At 35.8% G+C, this 25876-nt stretch overlaps 1 protein-coding gene across 1 annotated transcript in view; it reads left to right on the forward strand.

Annotated features, from left to right (window-relative positions):
- The window catches only part of mast4 (microtubule associated serine/threonine kinase family member 4), a 139017-nt gene that overhangs the window by 94508 nt on the left and 18633 nt on the right, over positions 1-25876 (forward strand). The window contains exons 5-19 of the mRNA XM_059358712.1: positions 10736-10824; positions 14547-14616; positions 14831-14851; positions 15220-15298; positions 17069-17223; positions 17307-17382; positions 17461-17670; positions 18473-18574; positions 19172-19304; positions 20908-20969; positions 21093-21184; positions 22386-22594; positions 22682-22820; positions 23906-24038; positions 24127-24292. Coding sequence (XP_059214695.1) covers positions 10736-10824; positions 14547-14616; positions 14831-14851; positions 15220-15298; positions 17069-17223; positions 17307-17382; positions 17461-17670; positions 18473-18574; positions 19172-19304; positions 20908-20969; positions 21093-21184; positions 22386-22594; positions 22682-22820; positions 23906-24038; positions 24127-24292 — 1736 coding nt within the window. The remainder of the gene's footprint in view (positions 1-10735; positions 10825-14546; positions 14617-14830; positions 14852-15219; positions 15299-17068; positions 17224-17306; positions 17383-17460; positions 17671-18472; positions 18575-19171; positions 19305-20907; positions 20970-21092; positions 21185-22385; positions 22595-22681; positions 22821-23905; positions 24039-24126; positions 24293-25876) is intronic.

Consider the following 25876-nt stretch of genomic DNA (forward strand, 5'->3'; position numbering starts at 1 on the left):
ATGAAAATGATTCAAAAATGGACAAAATAGCTCCAAAGGGTTAAACTCGATGTTTTTCAGTAGACACTTGTGTTTAGCTGCTTATCTGAGAACCAGTAAATATGAGTCAAGAAACAAATGTGATAAAGTGAAGGTGAGGCTGCCATCACATGAATGAGGTGGGACTGTTTATGCAGGGGACAGCTGAGGGGAAAAAAATCTATGCAGCGGCAGAAGAAATCCATGCAAAAGCAAAGCATTTCCATTTCAAATAGGTCCTGCTTAATACACTGACCCACCGAACTTTTGGAGGGGAGCCAGTTTGTGAAAAGCTGCAAGTGCACAGCAGCATCTGCTGATGATGCAGCACCCCGCTGTCTCTCAACCCCCCTGCACAGGATGTGAAGTGGTAGATGCCTGTTACATGATATGAAGCATGTTGAGCACAGGGAGCAGGGTGAGTGTTTGGGATATGGAGCACAGTCGCAGTGAGAGGGGAAAACAAAAAGTCAGCTGGTGTTAGGTGTCGTATCCCCTGCAACAGTGCAGGCTGTCAACACCTGACCTGGATCACACACTCCTGTGTGCCTTTCAGGATCCCTCCCTGGATTACTTTTTTATTTGAGGACAGACGAGGACAAGGTGTCCTCTCTGCTGGTGTGTTTATGCCGCAGCTGCCTGCAGATGTGCCCGTGCAGAGGAAGTTTGGTCCGAAGGAGAGCTGTTGTAGGAGTACTTGTCAGGACTGCTCCGGGGGTCGCATCCTCCTGAACCCTGACAGCCGCCGCTTGCCCTCACAGGGTCTCCAAAAGCCCCCTTTACATCTCCCTCTCTGGCATGACTCAGACACGATGTCAGATTCTAGTCTGTGGACAGTTCTGTCCAACTTTAACATGCCACATTTCTTCACTGGAGCACGCCTCCGCCGGTCCAAGAGGTAACCTTTAAAATACCTGATTTTCTTGTCTGAAACACTGTTTGTTGATTTACAGACAACCTTATTTGCAAATCAAATGCAGTAATTAGTCTTTTCTGGGTAAAACTCTGCTACCAAACAAGTAGCTTCATAGTTTTCTGGACAGTGATTGGCAGAAGGGGAGTTTTTCTTTGTATTTACAGTTTGTCAGCAGAGCTTTTATGAGGCCAGCATGAATAAGAATCTGGGTGTTGCCTTCTCGTCTATTGTGTATTATTTGCTTTGTGAGTCAAATGGGTAATTGGGTGTTTGTTGTTGAGCAGTCTTATGTTCGTGACACAGGATGTGTACCTTCCTATATGTTTTTCCAATTAATTAAAAAGGAAATGCTGATTGTTTGGTTATACTTCTGTCAACGATTGTTGTTGGGGGTGCTACAGTTACTGTGGTCGACTTATGAGAACATGCATTTCTTGCAAAACATGCGTTTCTTACCATGCTTTGTGTGTCATTTGGCTTATTTAACATCGCAGAATTAAAAAGTGTTTCATTGGTTTATGTGACTCAGAGTGTGTAGCCACTGGTTTACAGCTAAGCCACTTGATCCCAGTTTTTTGTATATGGTTTGCAGAAGCCCATATAACTGATATTTATCTTTAATCCCTGTCCTGACCCATTTTTATAGTGCAAAACAGCTTAACATGAAATACTGGCTGGTTTTTGGACATCTTGCATCAGTGCATAAATATTTTTTCATTTGCAAACCGCTGTCAGATTTAGTGGTTATTGAAAAACGAAGCTTCATGCTATAAAAGCAGCAAAGTGTCCGAGATCACAGACATGAACTGATGATTGACAGTAAAGATGAACTGATGGTTGATTTAATTTCATGCAGATGGAAAGTTTCATTACAGATGACCAGTTATTCCCTAAACTGTAATGATGAAATCAGCTGGAATTGCTATGCTATGCTATGTCATTACACAAATGTCATTGATTCATCTCTCAATGACTTTCTGGATAAATCAATGAACCTTTTGGTCTATAAAATGTCAGAAAATAGTGAAAGATGTCTTTCCTAGTTCCTCAAAGTCCAAGGTGATGTCTTTAAATCTTGTTTTTTTCCGTCCAAAACCCAAAGATTTTCAGTTTACTTTGATATAAAAAAAAATGTCTTTAAATCTTATTTTGTCAGTCCAAAAACACCAAACATATTCTGTTTAATACGATATAAAATGGAGAAAAGCAGGAAATCTCTATTATACCCAGGCTAAAATCTCTATATTTGCAAAGCTAAAAGTTATGTTTTCTGCCATGTTTGCAGGTACTTTTTTTAAATTAATCGATTATCCAAATTGTTAGTATTTTATTTATCTGTAGTTTGACTAATTGATTAGTTGTGTAATCACTGCAGCTCTAATTCTAAAGGAAAAACAGTTAATTCAGTCAAAAACAGCTGACACATCTCTACTGTTGAAGTTAAAACAAAAAAGAAGATGGAGTAAATTTTAGTCTCACAGAAAAGATGAACTGAGCGTTGATTTGATCTCATTCAGATGGAAAGTTTCATTACAGATCTTATCCTAAATAGGCCTCTTTTAACTATCGATTCATCTCCCAATTTCTGTATAAATCAAGAATTGTTTAGTCTATAAAGTGTAAAATAGTGAAAAATGTCCTTTAAGTCCAGGGTGATGTCCGTAAATCTTGTTTTTTCAGTCAAAACCCCCCAAATATTCAGTGTAATGTGATATAAAACAAAACAAAGAATAAGGAAATCTACATATTTGTGATGCAAAAATATGGCATTTTTTGCCATTTTTTCATAAAACACTTTAGCAATTATTAGATTAAAAATAGTTTGCATTTATTCATCTGTAGTTTGCTTACTTAATCATTCTTGTAGTTATGGTCCGAATACTTTCATATAATCATTATATTCAGCACAACTCTTATCCTAAATAGGGCCGTTTTCATTGTCGTGTCATCTTCCAATGACTTTCTGGATTGATCGATTAATCGTTTGGTCAATAAAATGTCAGAAAATGGTGAGAAATAAGTCCTATGGTCCTATAAAAAAGCGCTATATAAAACTGATGCATTATTATTATTATTATTATTATTATTATTATAAGTCCAAGGTGATCATGGGTCACAATCTTGTTTTGTCAGTCCAAAAATTAAAAATATTCAGTTTAATATGATATATAACAGAGAAAAAATATTTGTTTCTGTCAATTTACAAATCAATCAACCAATCAATCTGTCAGTTGACTAATCATTGGAGCTCTAATCCTAAAAAAGACACTGTAATTCAGTCAAAAACAGCTGGCACGGGGCGTCTTGGTGGCTCACACTGGTATAGCGTGTACCATTAAGGCTGAGTCCTTGTAGCTGCGGATCGGGTTTCGAATCCGGCCTGATGTCCCTTTGCCGTATGTCTTCCCCTCTGTCTCCCCCTTTACCTGTCACTATCTAATAAAAAGCAGTAAAATGCCAAAAAATAATCTTAAAAAAAAAAAGCAGCTGGCACATCTTTACTCTTGAAGTCAAAACAGAAAACTTTATTCTGTAGCAGTTTGTTCATATTTTAGAAGCTGCAAGATGTGAGACCTTTGCAGCTGCTGACTATATTACCACTGGGTACAAAGTTAAATATCTAATGCACTTTATGAGAAAATAAGCTCCTGACGAACGGAAAAAAATGCCAAGAGATTAGTCAAAACTGAGTGTCTGAAAAGCTATGTAATACTGTACATATTCAGATGTAGAAATCATTCCTCACTGGCTCGGGGGAGAAAAAAATCTGCATTGCTTTTTACCCAAGCAGCAAGTTTTTAAATACTATTAATAGAGCGGTGTGTGTCATATGTCTGACTTTGAGTTTGGGTCTGTCAGCGAGGAGCAACGATTTATGTGGCATTGTGCTTTGTCAGCTCACCTGACAGCTCTGACAGCGAGCAAAAGTGAAAAAGATTAATCATGGCTTTTTTGTTGACATGGGTCAAGATCAGACATTTCAGAATTTATCTGTATTCAGACAGTCTTAAATCAAAGGCTTTTTATCTATTTTTGCCTCTTCCCGTGCCCAAAATAAGTAAGCAGGCTGAAATCTAAGAGATCATTTTTGACAGATTCAGATTACTTTGTAATGATAAAGAGTTACAGTAATGTAGGTCAGTGCAGTAAAATAAGTACAATAAATGTAAAATTAAAAACAAGCACTGTTAAATGCAGAGCCATCACTTAAACGATATTGGCTGATATTGACCTATTACAGACATATGGGTATGTGCAAATGTGTTTTCCTTATTGCAACAATATAAAAAACATTTTTGCAGAAGATATGATGACGAAAATAATGCTTGGGGTGATTTTAGAAATGGTGTCCTGTAGCCTTTTATTTTATTTATATTTATTATCCAGTTTAAGGGTCAGAAATTTACTAATACTGAAGATTTTAGGAGATTTATTTTTATTTAAATGCTGAGCAAATGACTGATTGTCTTACAGTAATATTTTGCTATTTATTTATTTTTTAATCAAAGGGGCATCGATTGACTAACATACATCTAATCTTATTTCTCTGTTTATTTTTATTTTTACTTATTATTCAGCTATTGACTAATTCTGAAATTACAGTTTTATACAGCTATTTATTTAATTTATTAATCAAAGGGTCATTAACTGACTGAAACTGAACAAACAGTACCAGTGCTTTTTTTTTTAATTTGTTTTTTCTTGTTATTTCTTTGTGTTCATTTATTAGAACTGTCTTGTGGTGATGTTAAATATTATTAATAAAGTAGTTTGTTTAAGAAAGCAGCCTCCTGAGTAGATTTGCAGAGTCGTAATGGTGGAAAAGCTGGTGCAGAATTAACATTAAAAAGGGGTACATTTTCATTCCAATAAAAAAAAAAAACTATATCGGCCGATATATCAACAATTTGTTTTCTTTTTCTAAAATCAGTATTGTATCAGTTTTAAATTTCCATATTGGTCAGGCTCAAATTATTTTTTTGATGTATGCAAATATTTATTAATGTAACTAAAATACATGTATTTATTGGTAAATAATTGATATTTATTTTTATGTATTTATTATGTTTTTGTATTTGTTAATAAATGGCAACTTTAAAAATAAACATTTTTACCATGATATGTGAAGTACCTCTAACTTTGATAAACACCTTTTTATGGAGTACTTTTTTAGAGAGATCTGTAGTTCGCTTGTGGAGATTTAATGTGTAATACAACAATGGCATGATGAGGTTGAGGCTTTTGCATAAAACCGAGACTGGTAAACCCTCCTATGGATCTGTTCCAGGAATCTCACACATCTGCAATTCAGCATACGACGCTGGCCTACTTTCTCCCTATCATCTTCGCCCAGGGCTCCTTTATCCCTCCTTTAAAGCTTCACTATAGTCACTCAGCCTTTTTGGCCGCAGAGGTATCACAGCTCAGCATAGCAAATCAAACGTGAAGGAGATGGCCTGCCTGCCATCATAACCTGTGACTTTTTTAGTGATTTTAATATCTCCACGAGTGGCTCTTCACTCTCTAACTGGGGTTACCAGCAGTGGGCTGGAGAGTGAAGCAACAAGGGGGTTGATTGGCCAGCCGTGTGGCATTCTCTTGGCCTAATCCACAGCGAGGGGGTATAAATAGATCTGGTTAAATCTGATCCTCTTTGACTGAGCACCTGTGTACCAGATATTATTCACTCCCTCCCCGTCATGATAAATGATTCCTGGCATGTGTCCACGCTGTTGATTGCAGGGGGGTTAGCCCCAGAAACCACTCGAGTCAACAAGGGTGAGTCGGATTTCAGTCAAAGCAGGGTTTCCCGTCTGATTTAGGTCATTTAAATTTGGATTTTGGACCACTTGTGAATTTAATTTGCACCCAAGAAAAAAAATTGAAAGTACTTCATAAATGATCTTAAATCTCTTGTGTGTGCCATTTAAGATCAACTCCATTCATATGACTGCTTCTTTGGCCTGGTCTGATCATGTGTTTCTTGAGTTTACAAAGGCCTCTGCACCCTTCAAAATGTATCTATAAATGTTGCATGTCAAGGCTCAACGTTACTGCCCAGAAGTACAGGTGTTGTCTGTTGTTTAACTGTTCAGTGTGTAACATGACACAATGCAGAAGTATTGATTTAATTTATCCAAATACAGTTGGAAGACCAATATGTTTCAGGTCATCTTCCTTTTTTTGCAGGCCACACCTCAATTAACTTTTCATTCAGATATTAATGACCTCTGCTTAAACGTCTAACATATTCTAAAACACCAGAAACTTTCTCTGCAACTTCATGCATCTTCAAAAGTTTGCAAACTCTTTAATTTATAATCATAAGGACACTGAGCCGTAGTGACCTCTGGATGGTTGATATTTAATTTCTGCACATTTGTTCGCCGTCTATTCATCATCACATGAGACATTAGTAAGCGGCTAATTGCTTGGCCATTAAGCAGCAGCAAGGCTTCTCTTCCTCTGTAGGCTGATATTTCTGGTGTCATCGTTAAATCGATGCATCAAATTTGTTGGTAAATTGCGCGTAAGTTATCAAAACCAACAGGAGCACAAAGATCCTCCACAGGCCTGTTGTGTTTCACTCTAAAGCACTGTTTCTTCTAATTGCAAAACAATGTAAATGAGTGAGTAAAAAACAATTCACCCCCATTATTTTAATATTTATTTATTTTACATACACTACTGATGTTTATTAAGGTATTGTTTTTTATTATTGTTCATTTTAAGAATTGATCAATATGTAATAGAATGTAGGCATGATAATGTTAAATTCTATATTATTCATCCTCCTGAGTAGCTTTGCTGTCATATTGGGTCAGAATTGGTGCATAATCCACATAAAAAAGGCCTATTAAAATATTCACTACATCATCCGCTATATTGGTCATCAGTGAATTTTCCCCTCTAAAATCAGTATCGTATCGATCTCAAAAGCCCCAATACACTGAGAGAGAATCAGTAACCGCCATTTTCTTCTAAGCTCTAAAGCCAGCTGGTTAGTGATGTTGAATAATATTTGTGAATACTCTGGGTTGATTAAATGTACACATAATGCTTGTAAAATATCTGCTACAGATTATTTTTTAAAGCAACCAGTTTTGTGTGTGAAAACAAACAAATCAGTGCCTCATTGGTTCAAACTATCATAACTAATTGTCTTTTGTATCTGTGCCAGTCTTTAGTGCTTTTTGGGAGCATATTTGGCTCCGAGTGTCAAGAGCTTTTTGCACAACATTATCATCATTATCGACTCTTGTAAAAAGTTTCCAAGCTCTTTACTCTTGCTGAAGTGACATTGAGGCTGTGAGAGCTCTGCAGTGGCACCTGTAGGAGCGGCTCTCCAGCAGTGTTGACAGAGAGATGAAGGTCGCCTGCTCATGCATCTCTGCATCACTGCAGAAACCCATGTGCATTTGATCGTTCTGTGCGATCAATGCTGCAACACACAGACAAACTTATTAACACTATTTCTGTCTCTTTCTCTTAAATATGAGGTTGTTCTTTATCTCTGTCACTGGAGTAAAGGGTACTGTAGCCATGCAGCACTGTGAAAAGATCTCTTTAGCTTTAAGCTTTCTAATTCTTTATTTGGATCTTCATCAGCTTCCACAAAGAGGATCCTGCCGTTCCCCGCATCCACACAAAATAATAACAAGCAAATCAAGCAAAGATCTAAGACCACAGATCATCAATAAAATTATGAAAAATGAGAAAATTAGTTAAAAGGCAGACAATGGAGGTTTCCAGTGAAAACAAAAACAAAATTATCAGAGATAAATAGCCTCGAAAAGAAAAACAAGCAAAAACTAACATCTGTTTGATATTCATTCGTTGTAGACTTTCTGAGAGAAAATCTGTCTGACGTTGGCTGAACAAAACTGGCCCCTCTTTTCTGTGTAATCTGAAGGTTATGTAGATGAGATGGAACGTATGCAGAACATTTTTCTTGAAATTGCAAATAAAAAAAAGTCTTCATGTAAACAATGAGCTCAATCTAATCAGACCAGATCCCTGTTTGCCCAGGACTAGTTTTACTCTGTGACCTCTATATTCTATATATAATCTGTCTTAATCGCGGAGGTCATCTGTGATCTGAACTCCCATCTGAATCTATCATGTCTCATCAAATGACCTCCCATATTTTGCCTCACAGAGGTCATTTGAATTGGCATCTCTGTGATTTGTTTTGTTTCTTTTGTCTGTTCTTTAAGCAGTATTTTTTTTCTTTGCACCTTTCTATTTCCTCTTTCTGGGTCAAGAATTAAGGAGGCTGCGTTGGCAATTCTAAATAAAAGCTTTAACAACATTTTGGGTGCAAATTCAGGCAGCTCATGTCACTACTGAGCACTCTTGTTCAGAAAGTGCGTGTTACACAGAGCCTTGACATCATATCCAGGGCATAATGTCAGTAAATTATTATTATTTTTGATAATGTTTTTATTGGAGAACATCAGAGCAAGAGTATGATAATATAATAAGCAATGTTCCATTTTCTATTTTATGTCCCTGTTAATCAAACAGAGCAAACCATTTTTAGAATTGTAACATAAGAAATGAATAATTAAATAAATAAATAAAGCATACAATACTATATACAGAATCATTTATACAGGTGTACATACTAACAAAGATTTACCTTTATAATGTGAAAAGTGAATTTGAGTAAAATATAGACTTTGGGTATCCCATGTGTTTGAGCTGCATGAAACACAGATGTGGGGGTAAATTATTTGATTTAAAATCCAGTAAGTTGGTCAACTAATCTGTTGACAAATTTAATGCATTGGCATAAGGGAGAATATTCCTACTACTCACAACAGTATTTCATTGTAAATAGGTAAGATATTGTAAATTATTTGTGAAGAATTCAAACAAAAAGGGACCCCAGAAACATGCATACAAGATGTTTTTAGCTGTCAGAAAAAGTTCTGTTGTAGAAGCATAGTAGAGGCTTCCAAAGTGCACATAGAGGTAAAACTTCAGCAACACCTGAATTATACACAACAACAATTTAAAATGCTTTCTATGTCCTGCCACACGGTAACACTTCATCTGAGCAAGAACTAAAGGTGAAAAACTACAACATTTAATTTCTGCAATAATAATACAATGGTATGGGTCAACAAAAGCTGCAGTGAAATCAGCACACACACAAACACACAAGAGAGAAAATAAATGAGAGGGAGAATAAATGTGTGTCTTGTGCAGGATTGAAATTCTTTTTGAATAACATCTTAAAAATTCAGTTGGAAGTGGTTCAGTTCTCTGAGGAGGTTATGTAACTGGATGTCATTGAGTCTCTGACCTTGAATTGAATTCATGTTCTTCAGGCATTATGTGTTTCCACTGACAGCCTCTAATTTGAAAGTATAAAACCCTGAGACTAATCGAAACGTCGAACACTGAAGCTTTTTTTTTCTTTCTTTCTTTCTTCTTTTTTTTTTTTTTTACGTTGAAATAGTTCATTTTTCTCTCAAGGTTAAAAACTGGGCTACATTTATGAGTCACATGCTGTTGATCACAGCGGTCCCTCCTGAGTCACAGCCCCTCTATTACCATGATCAACACACATTAAAGCTTTCTGAATGCTGCACATATAACCTGCTTTTTGGTGATTTAATCAGGATGTTCTGTCTCTTATTTTTCCCTGCACTGTATTCACCAATAAATGTCAACTGTAAACACACCCTTGAGTATATTAGAAGGCTTGTTTTGGCATTGTGATGGAGCCTTCAGCAAGAAATACATGTAATTGAGTGTTTTAATTAAAGTGTAATTTGATGACTAAATAGCTGGTGATGCCACAACTTCATTGTCAACAGAAAAAAAATACTTTTAAAAAAAATACTAAAACTTTTAATTTTAATTTTGCACATACTTGTATGGGCGTTCTATGACCATATTCAAATGAAAATAAATAATTAGAAAATCAAGTTATATTGTTTATACTGCATTTTAAGTTTTTAATTTGAATTAACTTGAATTTTGTCCATTGTACAGTGAGAAAAATACAATTTGGATAATTGCATTTTCAATTTTAATTTTCCTCAAATAACGCATATTTATGAGGAAAATTATAATGCTGTTGTGGATTTATGTTTGTTTTTTTTATAATTATTTTTTTTGTTGGCAGCATGAACACTGATTACACATTGTTTATACAACAAGCCTCTTTTTGTTTTTAAACATTGGAAAGAAAAAAATAAAAATAATAATAATAATAATAATAAAAAGTAATAATAATATATAATAATAAATAAAATAAAAATAAATAATATATAAGAGCATACACCAGGGATACATTTTCAAAGAATCTTTAATTTTACTTGTTGATTCTTTAATCTTCTCATGTCCATTTTAATTGCAAATATAGGAATTATAGTTTTTTTTAGTCGTTTTTTTATCGGTCTACTGTAGGTTTACACAGTTTTGCTGGGAGAGAAAAGAAAATAGCAACTTTATCTCTGAAACTGAAGTGATAATGTTGGTTTTTACAGCTGTAAAATAACTGCCGACTCAACGTGTTGAAAACACATTTATGGCGAAAGGCAAGAAGCAGAGTATCTATATCTATATCATAGAGGTAACCACTGAATTTGTGGCACGTTAAGGGTTAAAAACAAGAACTACACAAAGACCGGAATCAATATGATGCCAGTGAACAAAAAAGTCACAAAATAATACAAAAGACGCACAAATCAAAATACAAATACTTCAATGAGGACTTAAGATTTTGCCTGCTGTCAATAAGACTATATGTGATGGGTCATGATATTTGACTTTGTGGTTTTACAGCTGCAGAACGAGCAACAGAAAGAGCCTCATAGGAAGCGGACAGTCTTCAGGTTTACCACGACCTCACTCCCCCCTCTCATCTCTCACAGGTAAGTCTACGTTCAGGACATCTGTATTTTGTATTAGTTAAATGAATTAATGTGTAAACACTGACTGACTACGTATACATGCAAAAAAAATTCAGATTTCTGCCCTTATTATCCATAAAAGACGATATTCCTACAAGGGTGTCGCTCTCTCTTTTCACTTCACTACATTCGAAGAGAAATACTTTTTTTTTTATTTGGGTTGCAGGAAAAAACAAATCCTGACAATGACTGATACATTTCAGTTGAGAAAAACTCTACCTGTTTACTTTCAGAGTCTAAATCAAGAATTTTTATTGTATCAGTTTGGAAAATAGCCTAAATTAAATTCCCTCATTTGCAACCTGTTAGCTTTTTTTAATCACTTTTATTGTTAAAAGAAAAGGAAACATTTTTTTTTCTTTCGTAGATTGTTTTTTTTACAAAATATTGAAGATTTTATTTTGAGAGATGACCATGAATAGGCAAATCGGACATGTGACGTGTTGCAACTACAGTAAACTGATTTCCATTTCCTAAAGCACTCAATATATATACAATAAATGCTCCTAAAACCTGAATAATATCAGCATATAATGCATGACCTAATCAGAAAATGCTACATTTGAAAATAAAACCTAATTCAGAATATTCAGATGGAATATGCTGTTCGCAAGACCTCTATCATATCATATCATATCATATCAGCATATGTAATATTGTCATGTTTGGAATAATAGTGGAATATTTTGTGCATGTAAATGTAATCATCAAATGTTCTCTCACTGCAGTTAATACACACAGAGGCTGAGACATTAATTCACAGTGTTCTCTAAGAGGAATGCAGGCCATTGTGTAATGCAAATGAAAGTAGTTCGGAAAACAACTCAGGGAAATGCACAGTCTTTGAAAATATGTGTAATCCTACTGTATTTCCTTCTGCATCATTTTAAGCCAGCTCTTATCTGGCAACTTCATATGATATTTATATTATCAAATGAGCAAACATATAGTTAGTGATGCAGAGGCGTGTATGGCACAGAGAGCAAAAAGTTGTGATTATTTTCCTCCTGGTAATAATAACCTTTGTCGGGTCAGTTCTGTGTTGTTTTTGGTGAGAATTAAAGCATACAGTGGTGAGCTGGAGGGCAGTGATTGTGCTGTGTGAGGAAGTGGAGGCCTGCAGAGAGGAAATGCACAGGAGCAGAGGGAGGGCAGGCCTCATTTACCACAGGGCGTTTTATTTCCTGCCATTGGTCAGCAAAGTCTCAGTGTGTTTGGTCTATACTTCAACCCTAACGAAGGAGCCCAGTGTTTAAGATGGACTCAGAAAGCCACAATGTTCTCGCTAATGAATGTGTTCAGCGCTGGGATGACCTGACACTGTGGCTCAGTCGTTATATTGGTACCAAAGGTAAGAAAAACATTCTTTCAGCATGATTTACAGCAGATACTGGTGATGCACAATAATTAAGAAAGTTTTCTGCAAAGATTTGACATTTTTCTTTGACTCTTCATTGTAGCAGATTCATAATCATGAATAATTTCACATTATTCCTTTGAGAAAACACCCAACAGTCAGGAGATAATCTGTCTCTTTAGGTGCAGTCGAACTCCCAGAGGAGGAGGTCTTTAATTGGCTGTGATTAAGATTACAGTGCAGTCAAATAGACGCCATTCATCACTAACAGGATTCAGTGGTCCTATTATTGTTCTGCAGTATGTAAAGTGTGATTAATGCTGAAGCGTAAGGTGTGTTTTTTACATTACGCGTGTGCAAACACAACGGCTAATTGGTGCCTTTCAGAGAGTCCCCATAGTGTGATGTGTTCATTGGCCCAAAGCTTCTAGTACAGTGTAACTAATGTAGAGAAGCAGTCCTGCACAGTTACAGGAGGATGTTATGTAGATACTTCTCTCTTTAGGTGCATGTGATCCTCTTCAAATCATTTATAGAGAACATATCAAATATGTTACAAAAACTGCCCCTTTTGTTTGCGAAATATAGCCAAAATATGCAACTTTTTATGCAGTTAAGACTCCAAAATCCTTATAAATTAGATGCTTTCTGTGATAACTGCAAGAGGTCTTGGTTAGGTCTTAAACACAGCCACCACAGTGTGTTTTCACACAAGTAATAAAAAAAACCTTACAGGTGTCCCGATAGCTTAATGGTAGAATGCATACCACTAAGGCTGAATTCAGGTTTGAATGTGGCCCGAGGTCACTTTGATGTCTCCCCCTCCAGAGATATGTCTTTAAAACTTGTTTTGTCAGTCCAAAATCCCCAAAATATTCAGTTCAATATGACATAAAACAGGAAATCTCTATATTTGAGAGGCTGAAAACAGCTTTCTCTGCCATTTTTGCATATAAAATGGCTTAATGGCTTTAATAACATAATAAAATGAAGTTAAAATGGCAATTAAGTAGCAATTCAGTTAGGAAACAGGAAGCAGTGTCCGGCAATTTGAAAGTAGTGGCTCAAGCCAAGACACATCATGTAAAAACACAGTATAGTTGAGTGTATTAGTCCATATTTACTGAAGTTAAATGTTGTAAATGGACGGAACGTTTTTACCTGGTTTCTAGTGATGTACATTGGTTTGGCTAGATTTTTCTCTGTGTGAAAGGAACCAAGAAGAAAACACACCTCACCCTACATCTGTGTGTATTTTTACATTAAAGTATCATAGTTGTGTTTCCAATGTTGTATTTAACCTGTTAAATGTGCAGAGACTTTTTTTTTAGCACTTTTAACCCATAAAAGGCCAACCTTTTTCTCTCTGTCACTTGAGTTTTACAGAAACATCAAGGCATCTCTGATAAGTTCTGTGCCTGTCAGGCATTTTACTACGTGTCTCACAAGTTTGAACAGTTTAAGATCAGTGAGAAGGAGGAGTTTTAACGGTATGCTGATGTTCAGACACATCTTGGCTTGCTTTGTTGGTGAAAACATACTGTTTGACAGTTACTGGCAAGTGGAAGGTTGTTGATGAAAATGAGCTGTGGTGTGTTTGATTTGCCTGGCTGCTGACCTGGTTTCCTCCTCTTATAAAAAACCAGCACACAGTGACACTGTTCTCTAAACCGACTTCAGTATGCTGATGGTTACTGTCGCTACCTTCAGGTCTCTTCAAGGGGGTTAAGGTACAGCTGGGGACTTTAAAAAAGGACACAAACTGTACAAAATGAGACCTATATTTTTTTTTAAATTTAGTTTATTTTTGGTGAGGCTTTTAGATAAGCTTACTATTATATGTTATTTTAAATTTAAAATAGTTTTTAAATTTTAAAAACAAAAACAAAGATTATATATTTTAAAAAATAATAATTAATGTTTTTTTATATTTTAAAGTTTTAGTTGGTGACTTAACTGTAATTATATCCTGATTAGTGTTGGGAGCCATTACTTACTAAAACATGGTGCGACGGCTTTGCTATTCCTTGTACATCATATTGAATGTTTTGTCTTCAGCAACTGTGACGATTTTAGTGACAGTTTGAACAAATTTAACAAAGAAGTTATTTTTATAAAAGTTACTAACAGACCCTTTAAAGGACATTTCAGGGAGGTAAACATCAAACATGCTTGTGATGTTGACTCTGATCCATCAGTGGTTTATTTCAGTTAATCAGTCTTGGTTTTGTCTGCAGATTGAAATTGGAATCCAGTTTTTATTGAGTTGTTTTGCAGGTTTGTTTTCCCTTTTTAAAATTTGTTTCATCTTGTTTTTATTTTGCAGGAACGAGCCCACAAGACAGTCCTAGAAATTTCTCTCCCAGTGCCTCCGCTCATTTCTCCTTTGCACGAAGGTATATATACAACCAAAGATTTTTAATAAATGCATCAACCAGTAAAAGCCCAACAATGAGACTTGTCAGATAAAGACATTACATTTTCTCTGCCTGCACAAATATTCAGCTTTTTTTGGTGTTTTTCTGCTTTTAAAACAGCATCAATATGTTTATTTTCTACCATTTCTCAACATGATATCATCTAATTGTGTATTTTTATTATAATCCGCAGTCATTGCCACAGAGCAGACAGGTAACTCCATGTTAGGTTTTTATTTTCCCTGAAATTGTCATAACCCCACATTATAGTAAAACCCTCCTTTATTTTATTAGTTTTTGTGGTTTTCTTTTACATCATTCTGGCATCTAGTTTCAGTTCTCCATCCAGTTATTGTTTCTCTCATTTCGTCTCCCCTGTGTAGAAAAGAAAGGTCTCCATTCATCTAGAAGTTAATTTTCATGTTTTCAATACAACATGGAAATTAAGCCTATTTCAGCCTATTTTCATTTTTGTAACTTTGTCTTTATGAGGAATTCTTCCCTCCGACTTGTAATGTGATTTATTCTTAATTTACGGATTCCGTGTCCGATGATCCTCTGTTTGTTGTTGTTGTGTGACAGGACTGATGGTCGCCGCTGGTCGCTGGCCTCTCTACCCTCCTCTGGATATGGAACCAACACGCCAAGCTCCACCGTCTCTGTAAGTATCACACACCAACAGGTTAAACAGGTCTGTTTCAACTAAACAAATTTGTTCTGGAGTAAACACGACTCCGACAAGTAGGCAACAAAAACACACACCCACACACAGTTTTCTGTCTTATTGTTTCAGGTTTCTCCCTCTATAATTCTCTTGTTTCTTTCTCTTTTACAGAACATACTTGTATTCAAATATATCTGTGTTTATAGGAAGCAGATGCACAGTTTGTGCATACAAAATGTGTAAACATTCACCAACTTTTACAGGAATCATAAAGTGTCACCGTGATTCCAAATTTTCCCACACTGATGTTTTGTTTCTGTTTTGTTTAGTGCTCAGTTTTTACGTTTCCTGCTATTCACACCTTCTATAGAAAGAATGTCCCTGTTTCTCTGGTGAAATTTCAGTCATGAGTCAAGTCATGCTGGGAAACACTTTCTTTCTGTAAAGTTTAGTTATTCACTCCAACAGATTGTTTATTGAGATATGAATGCAATCTTTAGTTATTTTCTTCATGAATTTTCTTATTATTTGGTATTTTTTTCACTGTAATCTGTCAAATTTGTGTCACTGTTTCATTTAATTATATACTGAGAGCCTCTTACAGTGATTACATCTGTCTGGGTCACATTGATCACTATAAACGGATGATGTTTTAACCACATTTTCTTTGTTTTTTTAATTTCTCATGCAGAAAACCTTATAATTGACATTTAAAGGCTATGTTTACTACATGAATATTAAGTAATCAAACTTACAGTTTCGCAGTTTACTCAGTCTGTTTTAAAATAGAGGTGGACTGGGAGGTTTGGGCAGGACAGGAATAATAATAACAATAGGTCAGTCTGTAAATATAAAGAAATATAGACACCAGCCCTCCAAAAGTCTAAGAAACTGGAATCTAGCAGCTGGACCTCATAGTAGGAGCCTGCATTGACTAGGGTTATACTGGGGAGCATGTCAATGTATCATGTTTATGTGTCCTTTGGTGAAGTCATTTTCAAATGACTGTACATATCAAATGAATGTACTGTGTATAATTCAAATACACCATTATACAGAACAGTAGGTCTAATGTATATAAAGTATAGCTTTCTGAAGTTCAAATTATAATTAAGCTATAGGCTTGTACATTTTACAAATGCAATAATCTCAGTAGTGCAAATAGGATACTAAGCCCCAGCCTGGCAGTGGTTTCAGTGGATTTCTAAAACTTTAAAAAGCCTGAAAATAAACCGTAGGATATCAGCAAAGTTTAAAAATGGAAAGTAAAAAATAGAATAAAATAAACAGCGCTTTTTGAGCCATTCCAACAACTGATCACTACCACAGTGATCACTAGAAGATGTTTCAACTGTAATTTTGGAAACCTACTGATTTGGTTTCTTAGAATTAAATGAGAAGCTTGAAAGATTGAAACATCTCTCATGTCTGTACAGATCAATATAAAGCAGCTGGCTAACTAAGCTTTAGTGGAAACAGGGGAAACACTTAATATCTCATTTTAACTTGTTTGTATAATCTGCACAAAAACAAAAAGCTCTGGTTTTAAATGTTTAGATGTCGTTGAGGTATTTTTTACACTAACTGTTTCCCCCTACTTCCAGTCTTTATGATAAGATAAGCTAACTGTCTCCTGGCTGCAGCTTCGTATCTATTGATTAAGCTCTAACTTGTTAAAACGTTACTTTCATTTTATTTCATCCATGAAAAAAAAATATATATATTTTTTTTCTTTTCATTTTGAATATATATGTGTTTCATTTCCAGTCATCCTGTTCATCACAGGAGAAGCTGCACCAGCTGCCCTTCCAGCCTACGCCCGATGAACTGCACTTCCTCTCCAAGCACTTCTGCACTGAGAGCATCTCCGGGGACGAATGCCGCAGAGCGACGGCCATGCGGCCCCGATCACGCAGCCTCAGGTATCTGTTCACCTCTTCTACTCCTCTGCTCACGTGGTAACGCAGACACTTGGGCGCTGATTTATATCCCATTTATGTTGCAGCCCTGGAAGATCTCCATCATGTTACGACCATGAGATTATCATGATGAATCACGTCTACAAGGAGCGTTTTCCCAGAGTAAGTCCCCACAATATGTTTACTACAGCTGCATCTGGCCATTAATTATCTAACGACACCTTTCCTTCGTTCCTGCAGGCCACGGCTCAGATGGAGGAGAGGATTCAGGACGTCATCCGCAGCAACTCTCCGGAGAGCGTGCTCCCTTTGGCAGACGGCGTGCTCGGCTTTGCCCACCACCAGATAATTGAACTGGCCCGTGACTGTCTGGAGAAGAGTCGGCTAGGACTCATCACCTCCAGCTACTTCTGTGAGCTCACTGACAAGCTGGAGAGGCTCGTGCAGGAGGTGAGCACATCTCTGGAAATGATAAGAGATTATTTCTAAAAAGTGACACCAATTAATCAGTTTTTTGGAGGAATTTTGCATGAAAAATGATGTGGATACAGCACATTTTTCACTATTTTTCACAACATTTTTCATGCAAAATTTTAAAAACAAAAAATTCTGATCTTTACAGCAGGAAGATCCCACATCAGTTTGTGTCTCTCTTGCATTATATTACATTTGAGTCAGAGAGCTTTTAATATTCTGTATTATATTTTTCTATCTGGAGGAAAAATATTTAGTCTGTTGCACAATAAAAAAGGCCTTGAACTCATTTCTTAGGTTGCAAATATGTTTCCCAATCCAGGTAGCCAAAAATGATGCATCTTTGCTCCTTATTACTTAATATTATTGTCATTTTGACACATTTTGTGAATGATAAATCAATATTTAGCAATGTAACAGAACATTTATGGTTCACATTGTACAAAACGACTTCCTTACAGGCTATCATCTTTGCTTGGATTAGAAAAAATAGTGGCACAATTTGGGAAAGTGGTTTAATATCTTTTATTATCGTACAACAGATTTTTTTTTTAATCTAGATGGTCAGCAGGAGTTAAGGATTCTGGTCATATCTTCAGAGCAGTAAGTGTCGCTAAATGACCTTTTGGATATTTATTTTGGAGATAGTCAGATGTTTAGCTCTTAAACGTGACAGTTAAACATGAGAGGCACAAACTGCAGTTAAAGAGAACAGTGCTGCATATTTACAGTCCATGATAACATGTGAAAAACTGACATCTTATATCTTGCTGTTTAGTCCACAGAGAGATCAGAAAGCGAGGAGGTAAACTTCATCAGAGAGCTGGTGAAGAAGATCCTCATCATCATTGCTCGACCGGCTCGACTACTGGAATGTCTGGTACGTTTCATAGCAGTGAACAGCCTCTGAAATATACTGCATGTTTACCCTTCAATTACTGTAGTAACATGCCACAAATCTTTTGTATTTGATGTTTTGATATAACTGTCATGTTCACAATTCTTTCTGTCAATACAATAGTCAATTGTAGAGCAGTGTAGCTTTTTTACCATATTTGTATAAAATATTGAATTTACTGTGATCTATTCACCTGAACTAATTTAGCTACTTTCACCCTTCTTATCCTTTACAGTTAAGTTATAGTAGCTGTAAGCAATAATTGTACAAATGACAGTATGTAATGTCACTTGATTGATGATAATGTCACCATTCATTAAACTTTCAAACTACTGACGAACATATACATTCACAAAAGGATTGTGCAGCTTTTGCGACCACTTAACCTGCACAAATATCACACAAAGAAATTCTCAAAGCACCTGAAAAAGATGAAATGCAATCTTAACTGGATCTCTTCTGCTATTTGCACACATTTAACTTAGGTAATATTCATACATTTGGCACAAAATAGGCACCTTACTTTTGCAAAAACAGTCCAACATACACATTGTTTATATACTGCTGCTGTGTCTGCAGGAGTTTGACCCGGAAGAGTTTTACCACCTTTTAGAGGCCGCTGAGGGACACGCTAAAGAGGGCCAGGGCATCAAAACGGACATCCCTCGTTACATCATCAGCCAGCTGGGACTCACGAGAGATCCTCTGGAAGGTACGGAGAGGTTATGGTCATCATTAGTGATGATGATAATATACAAACAACAGGGGTTGCAAAGGGTTGATACATTTTCAGTAACTTTAATAGTGAGACTAACACATTTCTGTTTGTTTATTCACATGGAAAATGTTTGCCTTAACCCCCAAATGTTGTAGAATAATAAAATAAATTTAAAAATTTAGGAAAAGTGGCTCAGTTGGTAGAGTGGGTCGTCTTCTGATTGGAATGTGCCTACATGTCGAAGTATCCTTGAGCAATATACTGAACCCCAAATTGCTCCCGAAGCGTTCATCGGTGTGTGAATGAATTCCCAATGGTGGCAGGTGGCACCAGTGTGCCCTGGTAGCCTCGGCCACCAGTATGAATGTATGGGTGAATGAGCGTAGAGTGTAGTGTAAAGCGCTTTGGATAAAGGCGCTATATAAGTGCACCCCAGTATTTATTTACTTAAAAGCAGAAGTTTTAGTTTGAAGAGAGTACACATAGTATTACTACCATTATTAAAGTAAAGGATCTAATACATCCACCACTCTCAATAGTTACATTTTAAATTTTTCCTAATATTTTGTCAGTACAACATTGTTCCCTAACTACACTATATATATATATATATATATATATATATATATACACACACAATAAAATTGAATTATTTTATTGATGATATAAAAAAAAAAATATTTAAAAATATACAATATGTAGTATTTTTTATTTCTGTTCACTGGGTTTAGGCGCTGTGAAAACATGCTTAGCTCTTAAAATTGTTGGTAAATCCTGCTGTATGTCAAACAAAAAGTTTTAGTGACATTATTAAGAAACATTATTAAATAAACCCGCATGGAAACAGAACAGGACAGGCCTATGCATTCATCGAACATATCTTATATTATTAGATTAAAAGGCTGTAAAGAAATGAAAGAGCTGAAAGACAAAGATACTCCTGACTAATGTCCTGCACTGAACAGACCGTCTTTCTAATGACCCCTCTGTCTCTCCAGATTCAGTAGCAAACAACATTCATTATGACTAATTAGAAAGGAATGGCCTCCCCACAGACCTCACACAGATCCACACAGGCTGGCTCATCAGCCCATCTCTCCACTCATTTCCCCCGAGTGGCTCCCATGTTTCGTTTGCCCGGCGCTTCGTGCTGCCTGAAGCAAACCTTACAAGGAAGGACAGATGTTAAATAGAGGTGGAAATGTGTTTACAGGCTCTCGGGGGATGAGACAAACACCCCCCTGTGAAATTACACACATGGACTTTGGCATGATTGCACACAAACAAACACAGAGAGAAAAGATGCAAGGTGGTTCATAATGAGCACTTGTTCTGGAGTGCTGCTTTTCAGATGTGTTTGTGTTGCCACATCTGATTTCCGCCTCATTTATTCTCAATTCAGATTATCTTGGAGTCAGCACCTTAGAGCTAATAGGTTAATAAAGACTTTTTGTTTTTTCCTTTGATTTCTCAGCACCTTTTGTTTCAAAAAACTGCACTGCAGAACATTCACAGGCCTCAGGAGTAGATTTGTGATGCACTAAAAACCACTTTCTTCTATTAAAACTGCTTCATTTTTCTTTATTTTGTTCTGCAGAAATCGCTCAGCTGACCAGCTGTGACAGCGGGATTGCAGAAACACCAGAAACTGACGACTCTGTAAGCACTCAAACATTGATTTTCTCTTTTTTTTGTATTGATCTACTCCGTCCATTTTTTCCGCAGGTGTATCAGCCGAGTACAGATTTTATCTCTTTGATTTGTGTCTGTTCTCACCCTCAGTCTCAGAGCCTCAGCACGGCGCTGCGGTGCCGCCGTAAACCCTGTGAGTTGGACTTTGAGATGACAAAACTCATCAGCAATGGTGCCTACGGGTGAGGACATCTCATTCTGTATCTGATTATATAATCTCTCGTGATAGATGGTTTCTTACAGCCTCAACCATTTCAGTTAGAACCAATTTTTTCTTTTTTCCCACTTCTGTTTCCAGTAGATGTTAATAACAATCAACAATAAAAACAGATTTGATCGACCCAAACTTGGATAACCTAAACTCTTTTGCAAAGTTGTCAAATTCATTCATATAAATGATCATAATATATATTTTTTAAAGGCTTCATAATTCGAAAAATGACTCATAATAATTCACAGATTACATTCTAATCTAACATATCTATAACTATACTATAATTTGCAAATATCTTGAATACATGCATATCTTTCTCATAGATTTCTCTTGTATTGTTATTTCGCATATAAAGTATAAAATAAAATATTCTCCATCTCTATGAGTTCTTTGGCTGAAAAAAGATTAAGAAACATGAGCCTTAGAGGACAAAAATGTCTTTGTAGTCATATTATTTTTTCACTTTCACTGAGTTAAATCTTTTAACCAACATCGGTCCTGATCGTGATTTTTTTTTTTAAATGAAAAATTCACAAAAATGTCTGATTAGCAACAACACTGATTTTGATGCCTTTTATTTTCTGTGCAGTGTCAGATTTAAATAGAAAGAAAATCCCACTTGTTAGCTTCTGAAAACCCGCTCTGAAAATACTATATATAGATATTAATTTCCATTTTCACAGAGTTCACTGTTTTTAACCAACATCATCATAACTACCAAATATTCATTAATTCAGTCATAATTATATCTCTTTAAATTCCATTTTGTTTATGTTTACTATTTTGGTGTTGTTTTCTATGAAACATACTCAAAAATTAAACTATTTTCTGATTGCTGGGGGGTTATAGAGCAGCAAAGCCCCAAGTGGAAACCAGGAAAATATCATGTGTTTACTCCATGATAAGTGGCTCAATCTGGTGGCAAATAGTAAAAAGAAAAACAACCATTTTGAAGCCAGTGATCTTATAAAAGCCTGATGCAATAGAATGCATGATTCTGTTCTTTATTGACCGTTGGATAAAATAGTGTCTGAGTGTCTGTATTTTGGTTACACAATTTATTATAGCCTTATAAGATATAAAAGACATATCCACACTCTTGCCAAAATGTATGCCATATGCATTAAAAAATACATTATTAATAAAGAATTATACTGTTTCTTCCACAGAGCTGTTTATCTGGTTAGGCACAAGGAGACGAAGCAGCGTTTCGCCATGAAAAAGATCAACAAGCAGAACCTAATGCTGAGGAATCAGATACAGCAGGCCTTTGTGGAGAGAGACATCCTCACTTTCGCTGAGAACCCTTTTGTCGTGTCCATGTACTGCTCCTTTGAGACGCGGCGGCACCTGTGCATGGTCATGGAGTATGTGGAAGGTCAGCAGCCTGATTTTTTTTAATTGCACATTTGACCAATGTGTCCTGTGTGTGCTCTCAGTAACATCCCTCCATTGATCTGTACAGGAGGAGACTGTGCCACGCTTCTGAAGAATATGGGTCCGTTACCTGTCGATATGGCCCGGATGTACTTTGCAGAGACGGTGTTAGCTCTGGAGTATCTCCACAACTACGGCATCGTCCACAGAGACCTCAAACCCGACAAGTGAGTCCTCAAAATGTTTAAAAGAAAGATTTATCACTCAACTCTGCAGTTTCCTAAAGCTCTACAGAGCACTTTAGTGTCTTTAATCTCATTGTTTTGCTTTTGAGGCATGCAAAATTACGTTTTTTGTTTATTCTTATGTCATCTTCAAGTTCAAGTTTGAAAAACCAACTTTACACCACCTGTTCAGCATCAAACAGCAAATAGAGCAAAGTTATTACAGCATTTAGCTGCTAAAGAACAAGTTATTTCCCTCAGAGGCTGACAATGATACAATGTAACATACACGAAAAAATTATAATCTTAAAAAAGAAGCCAATTTGTATTATTAGTTATAAGTAACATTTGCTCGGTATTTATTCACTTGAAAGCAGGAGTTTTACTTGTAATATAGTACTAGAAATTATACTATAGTGATTATACTATTACTGAAGTGAAGGATCTAATAATTTCAACACTTTCAGTATTTTTTTTTTTTATTATTATTATTTTGTCAGTGAAACATTGTTCAATTACTGCATCATTAAATAATATATGAAAAAATAAACAAGAAAATAATAATAAATAATATAAAAAATAAAGAAATAATGAAATAAAATTATAAAAAATATTTACAAATGTTCATTAATATTTCCAAAAAGAAATAAACAAACAATACAATAAATACAAATGTAATTGTTTAATTAATTAATTAATTAATTAATTAATTAATAATATATGGAAAACAAATACATTAAGAATTAAATATAATAAATAATCTCATAATTAATGAATAATATCACTTTTAACTCTTTTAAAACACTTGGAACACTTGAAAAAACATGTTTACGTACACGCATATAAGTACATAAAATATCAGTTCAGAGAGGCCTATTTTATGATGCAATAAATACTACTGACGCTACTATATATACCAAAGAATAAGTAACCTGTGCACTCTTTTATAATGATCACTGTCTAGAAGTTCAACTGCCCACATGTTTGCTGACTGTTGTGTCAGAAGATTCAAATTCAGATTCATTGTTTTTTATTATCACAAATGATTGTAATGTTTCCACCCTCTCCCACCTCCATCCTCCTCACAGTCTGCTGGTGACGTCGATGGGACACATCAAGCTGACAGATTTCGGGTTGTCTAAAGTCGGACTGATGAACATGACGACGAACCTGTACGAGGGTCACATAGAGAAAGACGCCCGGGAGTTCTCTGATAAGCAGGTAAATGTTATTACTGACTTTTTTTTCACATTTTCCACAAACCATATCATTCTTTGGAATATTTACTGTATTTATTTATTCTGTTCAGGTGTGTGGAACTCCAGAGTATATCGCTCCAGAGGTGATCCTGAGACAAGGCTATGGGAAGCCGGTGGACTGGTGGGCGATGGGCATCATCCTCTACGAGTTCCTCGTGGGCTGCGTGCCGTTTTTTGGAGACACACCGGAAGAACTGTTCGGACAGGTCATCAGTGGTCAGTGTCACCTCTCTTTCTTCTCTGATAATAACTTAAAACCTCTTGAAAACGAACTTGCCTGGGTAAATTTAGGGTTTGATGATGAAGATATGATTGAGGCTTCATTTGAAACATTTTTCAAATTAAAGCTTTTTAAAAAAGTTTTTTTGTAATCATGTTTTTATATTTATTTTCATTTATTTGTATGTAATTATTTATATAATTACACATTGTAATGTATTATTATAGATTATGGAACCTGACAGCATATAAATTAGTTGAAATTAGCTCCACCTGCATTTAAGTGATGAACATATAAATGCATCAGTAATTATAATGCAAATATATAATATATTTTATTGTAAAATAGGCCATTCTGCACAATGAGTCCACTGATTACATTTAATATTTAAAGCACAGTGCAAAGCATGAAATTCCTCTGAGGGAACTGTTGTTTTATGCAAATATATGTTTTGAAAATCCCCTTTTTTATTTTTTTTAACTTTCTTTGTTTGTAGATATTATTAAATAATAAACTTGTGTATTTATGTCAGTTTCTCAGGTTTAACAGCATCTGGCTTTTAGATTCTGTCGAGCACATGAGGAGAAATTCCCAAATCTTATTCAGATATGAATTAAACATTTACATAGTGACCACATGGAATTAGTTGGTGTGCATATTTCTCCATTTATTGGAGACGGAGATTTCCCCCGAGGGCCCGTAGCAAAACAGATGGCAGTAAGTGGATTCAGCTTGACTTTAGAGCACAAGTGAAGTTTTAATAATTCTGATGATGTCCTCTTCTTGTAGTCTCATGGTGACAAGCAGCCACAGAGAAAATCTCAATCTTAAAAACAAGAGCTTTGATCTTGTCAGAGGTGTGGCTCAGATGAATTGTGTTATTTGGATAACTGCCTCTATCTGTGGCGTGGAAATGAATGGCGTGCCACGACTGATTTGCTATGCTCTCAATCAAACTGTAGCAAGCCTCTGAGAGTGACTGTTAATTAAAGGGGCCTGAACACACTGAATGCATGCCACCATGGCCTCGGGCCGCACATACATATTCATAGCTCCCCTCCCAAATTTGATTAAAATGGGGACAAATGGTGCACAGAGCAGACAATCAGCGTGGCACAGACCGGCTTTGCTCCCCTTTTCATTGCTTATCCACGAGGCTTTTCACTAAAACCTCGAGCACATGTAAATTATCTCATTCAACATTGTGCTTACACACTCAGAACTGTTTCGACTTTGCTGGTGAAGCTATTTTGGAACGAGCACTTCAGAGTCCCAAATGTCAGCCTTAGTGGGTCACAGCGCCAGATGGGAAATGTTAAACGTCATTGTACCAGAGGCTTGAAAATGAGTCATAACCACAAGAACAAATAGGTGTAAATATATAATTTTGCAAAGCATGTATTAAAAACACCATTCATAAATGCATAACTATTATCAGAGGAAATGTGCAGATATGTGTGAGATAGAAAATAAAATGCATTTAATTTTTTAATAAATAAATCATATATAAATATATCCAAAAATAAATACATAATACATAATACATAAACAAAGAAATAAAATAGATCAAAGGAATATAA

Source organism: Centropristis striata, chromosome 19, assembly GCF_030273125.1.
Source record: "Centropristis striata isolate RG_2023a ecotype Rhode Island chromosome 19, C.striata_1.0, whole genome shotgun sequence".
NCBI classification, from domain to species: domain Eukaryota; kingdom Metazoa; phylum Chordata; class Actinopteri; order Perciformes; family Serranidae; genus Centropristis; species Centropristis striata.